This window comes from Cantharellus anzutake (genome assembly GCF_015039405.1).
Source record: "Cantharellus anzutake strain C23 chromosome Unknown EI90scaffold_11, whole genome shotgun sequence".
Classification (NCBI taxonomy): Eukaryota; Fungi; Basidiomycota; class Agaricomycetes; order Cantharellales; family Hydnaceae; genus Cantharellus; species Cantharellus anzutake.
The window spans coordinates 109,834-122,833 of record NW_024066961.1 but is presented as its reverse complement, the minus strand read 5'-3'; the positions used below and the strand labels follow the sequence as shown (position 1 = coordinate 122,833).

Genomic DNA, 13,000 nt, shown 5'->3' with positions numbered 1-13,000 from the left:
CCAACAGTAATGATTGAATAACATGATGATTCAGACAATTCAGTGGTACCCTAAAGTCTTTCACGTCATCACTTGGACTGAATTGATCTCTGACTGCGATTGAATTGACAAATACTGCTGATGATGGATTTCTCACAAAGTGACATAATTACACTTACGTGCCCCAGCAAAACAGTGTTCTCGCACCTGGAAACGATGCTTAGAACCATGTGCCCGGACTCACGACGGCTCAAGATCGGAGGCCAGGTGTCTGTAGGATGACGCCACGACTAGCCGGACAAGGAAAATGTCATATTACCGATATTCTCCGCTGAGCACCCTGCGGATGCGATTTGGTGTTTGATCTAACAACTGAATCGTTGATCCCCTCTTCGGAGAGCTCATTTGACGGAATCATATGTTCCAACGCCGTTGGGAGCAACAAAATAAATATCGACCCCGCCCCAGGCCCTTGACCCTGATCCTTCTTACAGGGGCCCTGTTCACCTTTTCACCTTTGCTCAGTTCTTCGCCATCTCTGCCTTTTCGGCCCATCAGTTATGTCGACGGAGAGGGCATTTTCCCCGGAGGAAATCATTGTTATACATTTATCAAATTTCAAGCCTTCGGACGTACAGCTGAGATCTTCAACACATCCTGCTATTCCCGCCTACTATTCCTGGTATCTAAGCCTGCCTTACATCTCTTCCCTCTTCACTGGTTGTGCCGTCGGGAAGAAGGATATATGGCTACGAATCGATCGATGGGCTTGATTAAATATTCTCGCCTACGCGAAAACTTTGTGTAACTCGTGGCAACGACGTATTCCATGTTTTAGAACGACAGCGAAATAGGACATCTTCACTACTCGGAAGTGCGAGGCCGCCGATTAGAAGTGAGAGAAGTCCTGCTGCGATAGACTTGAAGCGCAAGACAAAAAATTTTGGTTTCTAGTCTAAGCTTGTGTCGGCATCATACAAAGACATCCATTCAGATACAGTCCACCGTCAGTAGCCTGGATCCCCATGCGGGGGGGAAGACACCTGGAGCTGTTTTTGGTTAAGGTGAGGAGTTGAGACCGGGGTCCGAACCAAATAACCATCAATAATTGAAACTATGCTAAAAATTGCTCAAGGGTGTGTAGTCGGCGTGGTGAACTTCGTTATTGTCAATTATTTTGATAGTGTACCTAATGCCCTATCCAGGTGTTGCGTCTACAAAGGGGCACTTCAATATTCGCCATCCCACTTCATTTGTGCACTGCCTGATTTGTCGCGTGGCGGACGCTCAACTCACCTCTGGCCACAACACCCTCTGCAATTGCTGATACGCGATGTTTGATCGACTTAAGTTTTCTAAAAGAGGACACTCTCCTGCGCCTCCTGGTGGCCCATCGCGACCCTCGAACCCGGTTCCCAACCTCCAGATCACTTCATCTCCAACTGAAAGCAATGCAACAACTAGCACAGATCACGGTGGATCTGATAGATTCCACCTTAAGCCTCTTACTACTACTGGTGGTACTTCTCGAGGCCGGAAGCAGCGGAGGTCTGTTTGGCACGCTATAGCTGAGCGGTTCAGCAGGAGTCCTAGTCCCAATCCCACTCATATCGACCAATCGAAATCCTCCGATGGGGCCATTGATACCTTTCACATGATGCCCAGCGAGCGTATAATCCATGGCAACACTAAAACTCCCCACCCACTACCAGGACGCACAGGCGTGAACTTGGATACCCCATCTTCAATAAATCTAACACCGTCATCTGCAGCCGTCCATGCTGGTGACGGAAAGAAAACAGTCATCGCCGCCACAAGGCTCGTTCTCCAAACTGCCGCCTCTACTCTTAAGTTCGTCCCTATTCCAAACCTCGATCAGATACCAAGTATACTCCTGGCGTGGCTCCAAGTTTACGAGGTTCGCAAGTGCGATTTTGCGATTTGATCAAATAACCTCCATGTTTCATGCAGACCATCGACAACAATGACGAAAATCTCAAAGGATTAGACGATGAAGTTCGAAACGCTCACGAAACGATCTTTAGGCCTCTCCAGTTGTGGAATGGCCAAGTTCCTCCCGAGATACGTGATCTGATTCAACGATTTAACTCGTACGTGCATTCACTTCATCATTCTCTCTCACCCAAATCCTAACTCTTGGTCACAGAGCTCTAAAACAACAATTGAGGCACTCAAACGTCAAAAGCTTGCCAAGAGAGTGATTTCAGCGACTGAGATAACCCAGGAAATAAGCGCCGTGAAGTCGTGCATCCGCGATGCTATCTCCCGCTTTTCGGTTCGTTTCGTCTACGTCGAAGCTGTGAAAAGATTTACTGAGAGATTCTACATAGACTGCTGCGATAACTCTAAATCTCCTCCACACAATTCGACTCTCAGTGGACTGTTTGTCGTTTTCCATTGATTTCACCACTTGGAATCTAATGACGTTTCAGATGAACTCTCAAAACTCCACAAAGCAGATGCAGGATATTCTGCCGTGAAAAGCAAGTCGAAATGCCTGGAGAATACACGTGTCCAGATCCGGGAATGGCTACTCGATCATTTGGAGCAACGGAAGCACCGATTTGTCTGGCTTCGTGGCTCTCCAGGTACTGGAAAGACTGCTATATCAATGAGTGTCGCCTCGGCTCTTAACAAACAGGGTCGCTTGGCGGCATCTTTCTTCTGGGACAAAAATCGGATGGGGGAAGGACTTGCTTCGATTGAACACTTTCCCTCTACTCTTGCACATCAGCTTGCCTTGTTTAACGCCGAGTATGAGGGTCTTCTTGTCAGTCAACTTCGACAGTCCTCAGCACTAAAGGACCTCCGAGATTCCACTCTGGAGGAGCAGATGCGATCTTTAATTGTCGATCTCATGTACCAACTCTCATCTTTGAGTGAGGAGCGCTCCATCATCGTCTTGGATGGACTGGACGAGTGTGGGACTCAGGAGGAACTTGAGTCCTTAATGAAGCTAGTACGTATCCTTGATGAGCTCCCTGCCGCATTTGCCGTGTTGGTCAGCTGTCGGCCAGAGTCATCCGTTGTATCGGCTTGGGTTAGAGCTCGAGCTCAGGGTCTTGTCATACCCTGTGAAGACATGGACATTGTCGCTGAGGAAGAGAACTTTCACACTATCCACTGCATGGTGGAGGAAGGCCTTCAGGGTTGTATCGATAGCTCTTCCTGGAAACCATCAAAAGACGAAGTCGATGCGTTTGTCTCAGCGTGTCGTGGATTGCCCATTATTGCCTCAATCCGAGTCCGGGATGTCTCCCTTCAAACTCATCGTGGTGCAACCCTTCGATCCGAGTTCCAATACTTTCGTGATCTGATTGATGCCCCTGTTGATGTCAACATGGAGTACCTGCGTGTACTTCGCCGGGCCTATATGGTTGGCTCATCTGGAGTCCGCAAACATATAGCGGAAAAGTATCGCCAAGTGGTTGCCACAATCAATGCAGCATTCGAGCCACTGGGTGTGTTTTTTATATCGCAGCTGTCAGGAATTGCCAAGGAAGATGTCCTAGCCATACTGGAACCAATTCGCTCAATTGTTGACATTTCTTCAAAACTTTCTTCAGAGAGTCCTCCCCCAGAGGAGATGCAGGGTGTGAAATTCTATCATGCAACGATGAAAGAGTTTATAATGGGGAATCCGATTGGTAATGAAAACGACAAGGTATTCTTTATCAGGGATGCGAATAAGTATTTCATCGGACTGCCACTCCTCCGATTTTTCAATAATAGTTGTGAGCGGGATGTGTTTGGGTTGCCCACTGTTCTCCCTTTAGGAGACGTGGGGAAATGGAGTAATCTTCCTGAGAGAGAACGTCCTCCGCCTTTTCGTCTCCGATATGCTCATCATCTCCAATATGCTCGTGAATACCTATTAGAACACTTAGATCCCTCACAACTCTTTGCACAAAGGTCCGATTTGCAGAACGAGTTTAATACATTCCTCACGCGAAACTTGGTTACATTTATCCACCTGGCGTCGTTCGATGAACATGGCAAAGGATTCCCTGATGGATTTGATGAATTCAAGGTAAATAAAATCATTGCATTGCGATTATTTATGATGTTATTTTGAACAGAATTGCGATTCATTCAAACTTTTGAAAGTCGCCCGAGAAAAGCAATTTGTGGAGTATCTGGGTGTGACTTCCTTGATGCCATGGCACCTCCATCGATCGACCCTTCCTTTCACCCCACCCTCATCACCTTTTCACAAACTGTATGGCCACCTCTCCGATTCCGTCCGGATCTTCACCATTTCTGGCGAGTTTTCTGGGCACAGAATCCCATTGAGTGAGGATTTACTCGATGCTCGAATGCTCATGGAGGCGAAGCTACCTAATTTGCCAAAGTGGGCTGGTAGTCGGGGTGTTTATGATGCCCTATTCAACGACGCTGATGTCCATAACGGTATCGTGACATGCGCGGCGCTCTCCCTTGACGGTCACCATGTAGCTCTTGGTTTTGGCAGTGGTGTCATCGAACTCACCGATATCGACCATCAGCACACAATTTCCCGATTCCAGCTTGATCCACCCAACCATCCAGTCTGGATCGAATTTGTCCATGGAAGCCACCGAGTTGCTGCCGAGGACAATGAGGGGAACGTCACCATCCTTAGCCACGATATGACCCCCATTAATCTTGGTACTCTTCCCAACAATCCTCTTCCTGCTGTAACTCGAATATCAGATAATGGATTATTTATCATACGAGTTCCACGGAACGCTGATAGTCCTTGGTACGACAGCCTGACTCTCATATCCATTTCGGGTGACCCGCACATGCAGCACCTCGCACCCCCTACTTCCAATAATTTTACTCCAACTTCCAGCCCTCCTATCTTGGCCTCTGATTTTTCTACTTCGCCTTCTGCATCCATCAAAACTGACCCAGATGACCTTCTGCTCGCTATTCCTCACCGTCGCACGCTCGGGTTTTCTCCGGGAGCATGTTATGTCGGCGCTTTCGATGGCCTCAGTGCTTTCACCTGGTCGACAGGTTCGGGTGAGCTCATTGCGAGTTATCGTGTGACGGATTTCAATTTTTGGATTATGAATCCTGTTGTTCCCTTCACCTGCTCGTATCACATCCCTTCACCTGTATCAATGCTCGACCTACACTTTCATTGACAGAAGGTGAAGTAGCAGATATACATCATTCCGAAACACATGCAGGGCATAACTTGGACGGGTCCTGGATCAAGTGTCCATTTTATGTTCTCTTGCCAAGTGAGGAGCCGGAGGAGTCGGAAGGGTGGATGAAGAAGTTGCGGAGGCTTGAGATCCATTCATCCGCTGCTGGAAGAGCCCCGCTGTTCGGAACCAGGGGAAAACGCAGGGGGATACCAGTGCTCTTCAATGGCAAATTAGAATTCATTATTCCCCAGGAGTATGATCCAGTTGTTTTTACTGGTGCCAAGGGTCTAGGCGCTTGGTATGGTGATCAAGTTCCGTCTGATCCTACCTTTCTGTACAGCCCTCGATCCAGCAAAGATGGGACTCGAATCCTTCTCCAAGGCTGGCAGACAGCTCCAATTGTTGTTGATCTTAGCCAAGTCATTTAGGATATTCGTGGTCAATTGCAATATCCTCCTATTTGCCTTTGCACGTTCTACCCACCGTCAAAGGGGGAATCGCGAAATTTCGCTAGGTCGCGCTTCCATCTTTCTGGACTTCGAGTATAAATAAAGCTCGGAGACTTCAACAGCTCTACGACCATTCCTCCCTTGCGCTATCGTTTCGTCCCGGGTCGGACAAAATGAATGCTCAGCATTGCGACCAGACCTTTGACTTTGCTCTTTTCATAATTTCCTCACTCCGTATCAGAATGAACATACCTGTCCATTTGAGGCACTAAAAGGCTTGACCGAAGCAAATTTTCCGTTATCATTTTGAACGTACTGAAAGATCGATATTTCCTTTCCCAGTTCCATCATGTCACCCGACGGTTATCCTCAGCTGCACATAAGTAATGTAACAAAAAGACCAACGTGATATATAAGTGCTAGATATATGTGTGTACAAGCGTCTAGTGAAGATCCCTACTAATACTCAGCTAGGAGAGATGGGGCCAAACGTGCATCGGGCTAAATAACGCCAACGTTGTCGCGCCGAAACCTGCGGCCAAGTTGAAAACCCAAAGAGAATTTGCGCCACATTCGGATTAAATCCCAAGACCAATGCGGAAGGAAGCATGCCGAGAAACAGTAACTCTTTATTCAACTGTCTAATTGTGTTCGGAACCTGACACATCTGGATCCTCGACGTGCCAGCATCAACCCGGGCCCGGTGGCCATCGATCCATATAATCCATCCGATCCCCGCAGCCCTACCTACAGAATAACACATCTGCATGATCCAGAATAATTTAACAGAAGGTGGGCAGCCTGGGTTCAATATCTGCAATTGATAGCGCGCTACAAGGGGTGCACGTTTACTGCGCATCATCCTACAAGAATTTCAAAGGAAAAGCATTTCGTAGAGAGTCTCGATTGTTCCAGCAATTGTGAAAGTATATTGGAATATTTGTTAGTGATGACTTACCAGAGGAAAATGGTCTGGGGTTCACTTGGACGAAGGACGATGAGTATCCCCAGATATGGGAACTTCTCTAGATCTGTTATTTTCTACGTCGGCTGAAGCTTGCAGATTGTGCGAGTAAGGAATAGAGAGCGAGGACAGCAAAAATATGACTCTCTTGCGACAAGTGTTGCATCAGCATTTTCTCGAATGACGTTGAGGTGGGATAATAAATAAATTCCCGGGACTCAGAAGTTGTACGAGGTTTCTGGCCTACTAGGCATGTGTACGTGTATGTGTGTAGCTGCAGGACTTCAAGCTGCTGCTCGTGAGAGTACTGCCATGCAAGGGCAGGGTCTCGAAACAAACACACGGAAATAAAGTTGTGGAGTCTCCACTCACATGTGTTCGGATCGGTTTACTAGGCTGCTATCATCTGTAGTGAGGACTCGAAGTGAGGGGAGCGTCCACTCGTGGCTACCAATATATCCCATGATGGCAAATTGCATCCCGTCCCATTTGGATTCAAAGACCATTGCATGTGCGTCAGAACCGTCATTGGGAATTACGATGGTGAATCTCTTCCAACTTAAAATGGCGAAATCTCTTTCTTTGAAACAATATATCAAAATTCGTCACTTGGGTAGGTTGCTGTCCGCCTGTAGATTTGTCCGGCTACTCGGTACAAGGCACAACGAGGTATCGCTCACTCACCAACCACATCATCAATTACAACATCGTATGGGTCAGGAACGGTAGATAGTACTCCTTGTGAAGATTGCCACATGCAAGATGGAGTTCAGGTGCCTCGCGCACCTTACTGGACGAAAAAGGAGTCTTTCCCTTAGATCAGATGATATCATCGACCTTTTGCAGGAGACGCAGACGAAGGATTGGCTATGGAATGCATTTTGGGAGACCGTAGAGAGTGGTACTTAGCCTGATTGTAAGTGTGTTCCGTGTACCTTTGGGTCCAACTAGTTTTGGAGACAAATGCCGTGCCTAGTCCACTACTTACTCAACCGGCGGTGTGGCAGACAGTGTGGTAAACGATATCCTCATCTTACAGTGGCATCTCTGATTTATTGAGGTGCTTTCCAATTTCAGTACGAGTGTCCGCTGAAAGGTCACTTCTCTGGCAAGTCCGAACAGCGACTTTGGACATGCGTGAGACTCCCGTTGTTCACAACCCTTGATAAAAAGCCCTTAAAATCCAAATTAGACCTCAAATCCTTGACTGTGCTATGGACACTATGCACTTCCCCGCCCTTCCCCTCCCCGACTCGTGGTCTCCTCTACGTCACTTCCATGGGACGCCCGCACTGCCATTGGAACACTTTGCGTGCTTTCACGCTAACCTCCTCGCGCTCGGCATGGAGCCACTTGGCTTGGAACTCGCTCAAGAACAATCAGATCCACACCGCTGAGCCGCTGAAGGACTAACGACTTCATGTTACCTGGTATTCGCGAGGGCGGAGGTGCTGAGATGGGGTTTGGCGTGAAGATGCGACCCATAAACTCCTAGGGATTATATAAGGAATAACGTAGGAATAGCCGAGGAGGTGATGGCGAGCTTGGAACCAATTTTCCGACTTGTTGATTTTTCCCGACAAGCCGCTCGGAACGTTCCTCAGGACATGGCATTACTTATCACGCAACGAAGAAGGAATTCAGGGTTCGAATCGGGAGTGATACGATAGAGTATTTCCTCGGGACTACCGCGCACCCCTTCGATCTCTCAACGATAATTAATGAGTTGTCCAACTACTAGGAGATGAACGGAAATGGAAGACTGCCTTCTTTAATGCGCGAAATTTGGTTCGACTTTGTAATCCCTGCGGCGTTCCGTCCATTTATGTGAAGTGAGTGGATATTGCGCTTATTCCAACGATGTGACGCCATTTACTGACAGAATTGCAATTCATTCAAGCTCCGAGAAGAAGCTCAAGAAAAGATAAAAGAATCCGTGAATCCTTTAATTACTTCCTTTCGCCCAATCCCCATCGCCCCTGTACAAACTTGGTTAGGACAGTACTGCCTTATATGTCGTGTGGTTGAGGTAGCTCAACTCTCCTCTTCGCCCACAACGCCCTCCGCGATTGCGATGTCTGATCGATTGAAGTTTTTCAAAAGAGGACACCCTCCTGCGCCTCCCGGTGGCCCATCGCGGCTCGAACTCTGTTCCCAATCTCCAGACCACTTCTTCTCCAACTGAAAGCGATGCAGCAACTAGCACAGATCGCGGTGGATCTGATAGATTCCGTCTTAATCCTTTCACTACTTTTGGTGGTAGTTCTCGAGGCCGGAAGGAGCGGAAGTCTGTTCGGCACGCTATAGCTCAGCTGTTCAGCAGAAGTCCCAGCCCCGATCCCACTCATACCGACCAATCAAAGTCCTCCGATCCCAGAAAATCTGATCCCTCTACGCCCGATCTGTCATCCCCAACCGTCACTGCTGGTGACGGAAAGAAAACAATCATTGCCGCTACAAGGCTCGTCCTTCAAACTGCCGCCTCTGCTCTTAAGTTCGTCCCTATTCCAAACCTCGATCAAATACCAAGTATACTCCTGGCATGGCTCCAAGTTTACGAGGTTCGCAGGTGTTGTTGCGATTTTGCGATCTAATGAAATAACCTCCATGTTTTCATGCAGACGATTGACAACAATGACGAGAATCTCAAGGGATTAGACGATGAAGTTCGAAACGCCCAGGAAACAATCTTCAGGCCTCTCCAGTTGTGGACCGGCCAAGTTCCTCTCGAAATAAGTGACCTGATTCATCGATTTAACTTGTATGTGCATTCAATTCATCGTTCTCTCGCCCAAATCTTAACCCTCGGTCACAGAGCTCTAAAACAACAATTAGAGCAAATTGAGGCACTCAAACGTCAAAAGCTTGCCAAGAGGGTAATTTCAGCGACCAGGAAATAAGCGCTGTAAAGCCCTGTATCCGTGATGCTGTCTCCCGCTTTACGGTTTGTTTTCTTGGTATTCAGACTGTCCGATGACTGACTTGAGTTTACCCACAGACCACTGCGACAACTCTGAATCCCCTCCATACAATTCAGTCATCAGTGGACCGTGCGTTGTTGTTCCCCGATCCCACTGCTTGGAATTTAATGATATTTTAGCCGAACTCTCGAAACTCTACAAAGCAGAGGCAGAATTCTTTGCGGTGAAAAGCAAGTCGGAATGCGTGGAAAACACCCGTGTCCGAATTCAGGAATCGATACTCAATCATTTGGAGAAACGGGAACACCGATTTGTCTGGCTTCGTGGCTCCCTGGGCACTGGAAAGACTGCTATATCAATGAGCGTTGCCTCGGCTCTCAACAAACAGGGACACCTGGCGGCATCTTTCTTCTGGGACAAAAATCGAAAGGGAGTAGGACTTGCTTCGATTGAACACTTTCCCTCTACTCTTGCACGTCAACTTGCCTTGTTTAATGCCGAGTACGAGGGTCTTCTTGTCAGTAAACTTCGATGGTCCTCGGCACTGAAGGACCTCCGAGATTCCACTCTGGAGCAGATGCGATTTTTGATTGTCGATCTCATGCACAAACTCCTATCTTTGCGTGGGGAGCGTCCCGTCATCGTCTTGGATGGGCTGGATGAGTGTGGGGTTCAGGAGGACCTTGAGTCCTTAATGAAGCTAGTATTTGTTCTTGACGAGCTGCCAGCCACATTTGCCGTGTTGGTCAGCTGTTGGCCAGAGTCATCCATCGTGTCGGCTTGGGACGGCGCTCGGGCTCAAGGTCTTATCATACCATGTGAAGATGTGGACATTGTCGCTGAGGAAGAGAAGTTCCACACTATCCGCTGCATGGTGGAGGAAGGCCTTCGGGGTTGTGTCAATGAGTCTTCCTGGAAGCCGTCGAAAGAGGATATCGATGCGTTTGCCACAGCCTGTCATGGATTGCCCATTATCACCTCAATCCGAATCCGGGGTGTCTCTGCTCGAACACGTCGTGGTGAAACCCTTCAATCTGAATTTGAATACTTATCGGTGCCCCCACTGACATCAACTCAGAGTACTTGCGCATACTTCGCCGTGCCTATATGTTTGACCTGCCAGGAGTCCCTCCACATACAGCTAGGAAGTATCGCCAAGTTGTTTCCACAATCAATGCAGCATTCGAGCCACCAAGTGTGTTTTTTATATCGCAGCTGTCAGGAATCACCGAGAAAGAGGTCCTGGCCATATTGAAACCAATTCTCTCAATCGTTGATCTTTCTTCAAACCGTTCTTCGGACAGTCCTCCAGAAAGTTCGCCAGAGGAAATGCAGGGCGTCAAATTCTATCATGCATCAATGAAAGAGTTTATAACGGGGGATCCGATTGGTAATGAAAATGACAAGGTATTCTTTATCGGGGATGCGAATCAGTATTTCATTGGACTGCCACTCCTCCGATTCTTCAATAATAGTTGTGAGCAGGATGTGTTTGGGGAGCCCACTATTCTCCCTTTAGGAGATAAACGAAAATGGTGCGATTTTAGGGAGAGAAAACGTCATCTCCCTCATCATCTCCGATATACTCGTCAATACTTGTTAGAACACTTAGACCCCTCACAACTCTTTGCACAAGGGTCCAATTTGCAGAACGAGTTTAATACATTCCTCACGCGAAACTTGGTTACATTTATGCATCTGGCGTCATTCTTTGAACGGATCCCTGATGGATTTGATGAATTCAAGGTAAAGAAAGTCATTGTGTCGATTATTTTAATATGATGTCATTTTTAACAGGATTGTGATTCATTCAAACTTTTGAGAGATGCTCGAGAAAGCAATATGTGTCATATTTGGGTGGGACTTCCTTGAAACCTTGGCACCTCCATCGATCGACCCTTCCTTTCACCCCGACCTCATCGCCTTTGTATAAACTATATGGCCACCTCTCTGATCCTGTCCGGATCTTCACCATTTCCGGCGAGTTTTCTGGGCACAGAATCCCATTGAGTGGGGATTTGCTCAACGCTCGAATGTTCACAGAGGCAAAGCTACCTAATTTTCCAGAGAAGGTTAATACTCGGGGTGTTTATGATACCTTATTCAACGACCCTGATGTTCGTAACGGTATCGTGACATGCGCAGCGCTCTCCCTTGATGGTCACCATGTAGCTCTTGGTTTTGGTAGTGGTGTCATTGAACTCGCTGATATCGACCATCAGCACACAATTTCCCGATTCCAACTTAATCCACCCAACCATCCAGTCTGGATCGAATTTGTCCATGGCAGCCACCGAGTTGCTGCCGAGGACATTGAAGGGAACGTCACCATCCTTAGCCACGATATGGCTCCCATTAATTTCCCAACCCTCTTCCTGCTGTGACTCGAGTATCAGATAATGGATTATTTATCATACGGGTTCCACAGAACACCGATAGCTCTTGGTACGACAGCATGACTCTCATATCCATTTTGGGTGACCCGCACATGCAGCACCTCGCACCCCCTTCTTCCAATAGTTTCACTCCAACTTCCAACCCTCCTATCTTAGCCTCTGAGTCTTCTACTTCGTCCTCTGCATTCATCAAAACTGACCCAGATGATCTTGTGCTCGCTATTCCTCACCGTCGCACGCTTGGGTTTTCTCCAGGAGCACGTTACATCGGTGCTTTCGATGGCCTGAGCGCTTTCACCTGGTTGACAGGTTCGGGTGAGCTCATTGCGAGTTATTGTGTGACGGATTTCGATTTTTGGATTATGAATCCTGCTGTTCCCTTCACCTGCTCCTATCGCATCCCTTCGTCTGTATCTGCTCGACCTACCCTTTCGTTGACAGAAGGCGAAGCACCAGATATACATCATTCCGAAACACATGCAGGGCATAACTTGGATGAGTCCTGGATCAAGTGCCCATTTTATGTTCTCCTGCAAAAGGAGGACGAGCAGAGGGGGTGGGAGGGGATGTTGCAGAAGTTTGACATCCATTCATCCGCTGCCGGGAGAACCCCACTGTTCGGAACCAATGGAGGACACGGGGGGCTACCGATGTTCTTCGGTGACGGGTCCGAGCTCATTATTCCCAAGGAGTACGAACCAATCATTTCCTCTGGTGCCGAAGATCTAGGCGCTTGGTATGGTGATCAAGTGCCATATGATCCTACCCTTCTGTACAGCCCTCGGTCCAGCAAAGATGGGACTCGGATCCTTCAAGGCTGGCAGACAGCTCCAATTGTTGTTGATCTTAGCCAAGTTGTTTAGGATGTTCGTGGTCAGTTGCAACATCTTCCTATTTGCCTTTGCATGTTCTATCCACCGTCAGAAGGAGAATCGTGAAGTTTTGCTAGGTCGCCCTTCCATCTTTCTGGACTTCCCTCGGATGAGGTTCCCTTTCCTTAGGGTGCAGTGGGCGCTCGGAGACTTCAATAGATCTCCTCCCTTGCACTATCGTTTAGTCCCGGGTCGAATAAAATGAATGCTCAGCTTTGCCACTACAGCATTTGAGGCACTAAGAGGCTTGACCGAAGCAA

General features: G+C 47.9%; 5 protein-coding genes across 5 annotated transcripts; all 5 read left to right on the top strand.

Annotated features, from left to right (window-relative positions):
* Positions 1 to 212: 212 nt before the first annotated feature.
* Positions 213 to 1,061, top strand: EI90DRAFT_3045148 (uncharacterized protein). The gene is made up of 2 exons (XM_039059390.1): positions 213 to 521; positions 616 to 1,061. The coding sequence occupies exons 1-2, from the start codon at positions 398 to 400 to the stop codon at positions 750 to 752; spliced, it is 261 nt and encodes an 86-aa protein (XP_038919095.1). The 5' UTR covers positions 213 to 397; the 3' UTR covers positions 753 to 1,061.
* A 1,427-nt stretch (positions 1,062 to 2,488) lies between these two features.
* On the top strand, positions 2,489 to 2,800 carry EI90DRAFT_2822380 (uncharacterized protein; the record flags this gene model as incomplete). The annotated part of the gene is made up of 1 exon (XM_039053579.1): positions 2,489 to 2,800. A coding segment is annotated over one exon (312 nt), but the record flags the coding sequence as incomplete, so codon positions are not given.
* A 1,426-nt stretch (positions 2,801 to 4,226) lies between these two features.
* EI90DRAFT_155654 (uncharacterized protein) lies at positions 4,227 to 5,872 on the top strand. The gene is made up of 4 exons (XM_039051902.1): positions 4,227 to 4,400; positions 4,456 to 5,001; positions 5,136 to 5,423; positions 5,479 to 5,872. Exons 2-4 carry the CDS (start codon positions 4,629 to 4,631, stop codon positions 5,688 to 5,690), a joined length of 873 nt encoding a protein of 290 aa, XP_038919093.1. The 5' UTR covers positions 4,227 to 4,400; positions 4,456 to 4,628; the 3' UTR covers positions 5,691 to 5,872.
* Positions 5,873 to 9,586: 3,714 nt separating this feature from the next.
* Positions 9,587 to 10,979, top strand: EI90DRAFT_155325 (uncharacterized protein). Its single transcript, XM_039051899.1, has 2 exons — positions 9,587 to 9,605; positions 9,652 to 10,979. The coding sequence occupies exon 2, from the start codon at positions 9,831 to 9,833 to the stop codon at positions 10,725 to 10,727; it is 897 nt and encodes a 298-aa protein (XP_038919092.1). The 5' UTR covers positions 9,587 to 9,605; positions 9,652 to 9,830; the 3' UTR covers positions 10,728 to 10,979.
* Positions 10,980 to 11,544: 565 nt separating this feature from the next.
* EI90DRAFT_155543 (uncharacterized protein) lies at positions 11,545 to 12,991 on the top strand. The gene is made up of 2 exons (XM_039051901.1): positions 11,545 to 11,589; positions 11,661 to 12,991. Exon 2 carries the CDS (start codon positions 11,928 to 11,930, stop codon positions 12,729 to 12,731), a length of 804 nt encoding a protein of 267 aa, XP_038919091.1. The 5' UTR covers positions 11,545 to 11,589; positions 11,661 to 11,927; the 3' UTR covers positions 12,732 to 12,991.
* Positions 12,992 to 13,000: the final 9 nt, after the last annotated feature.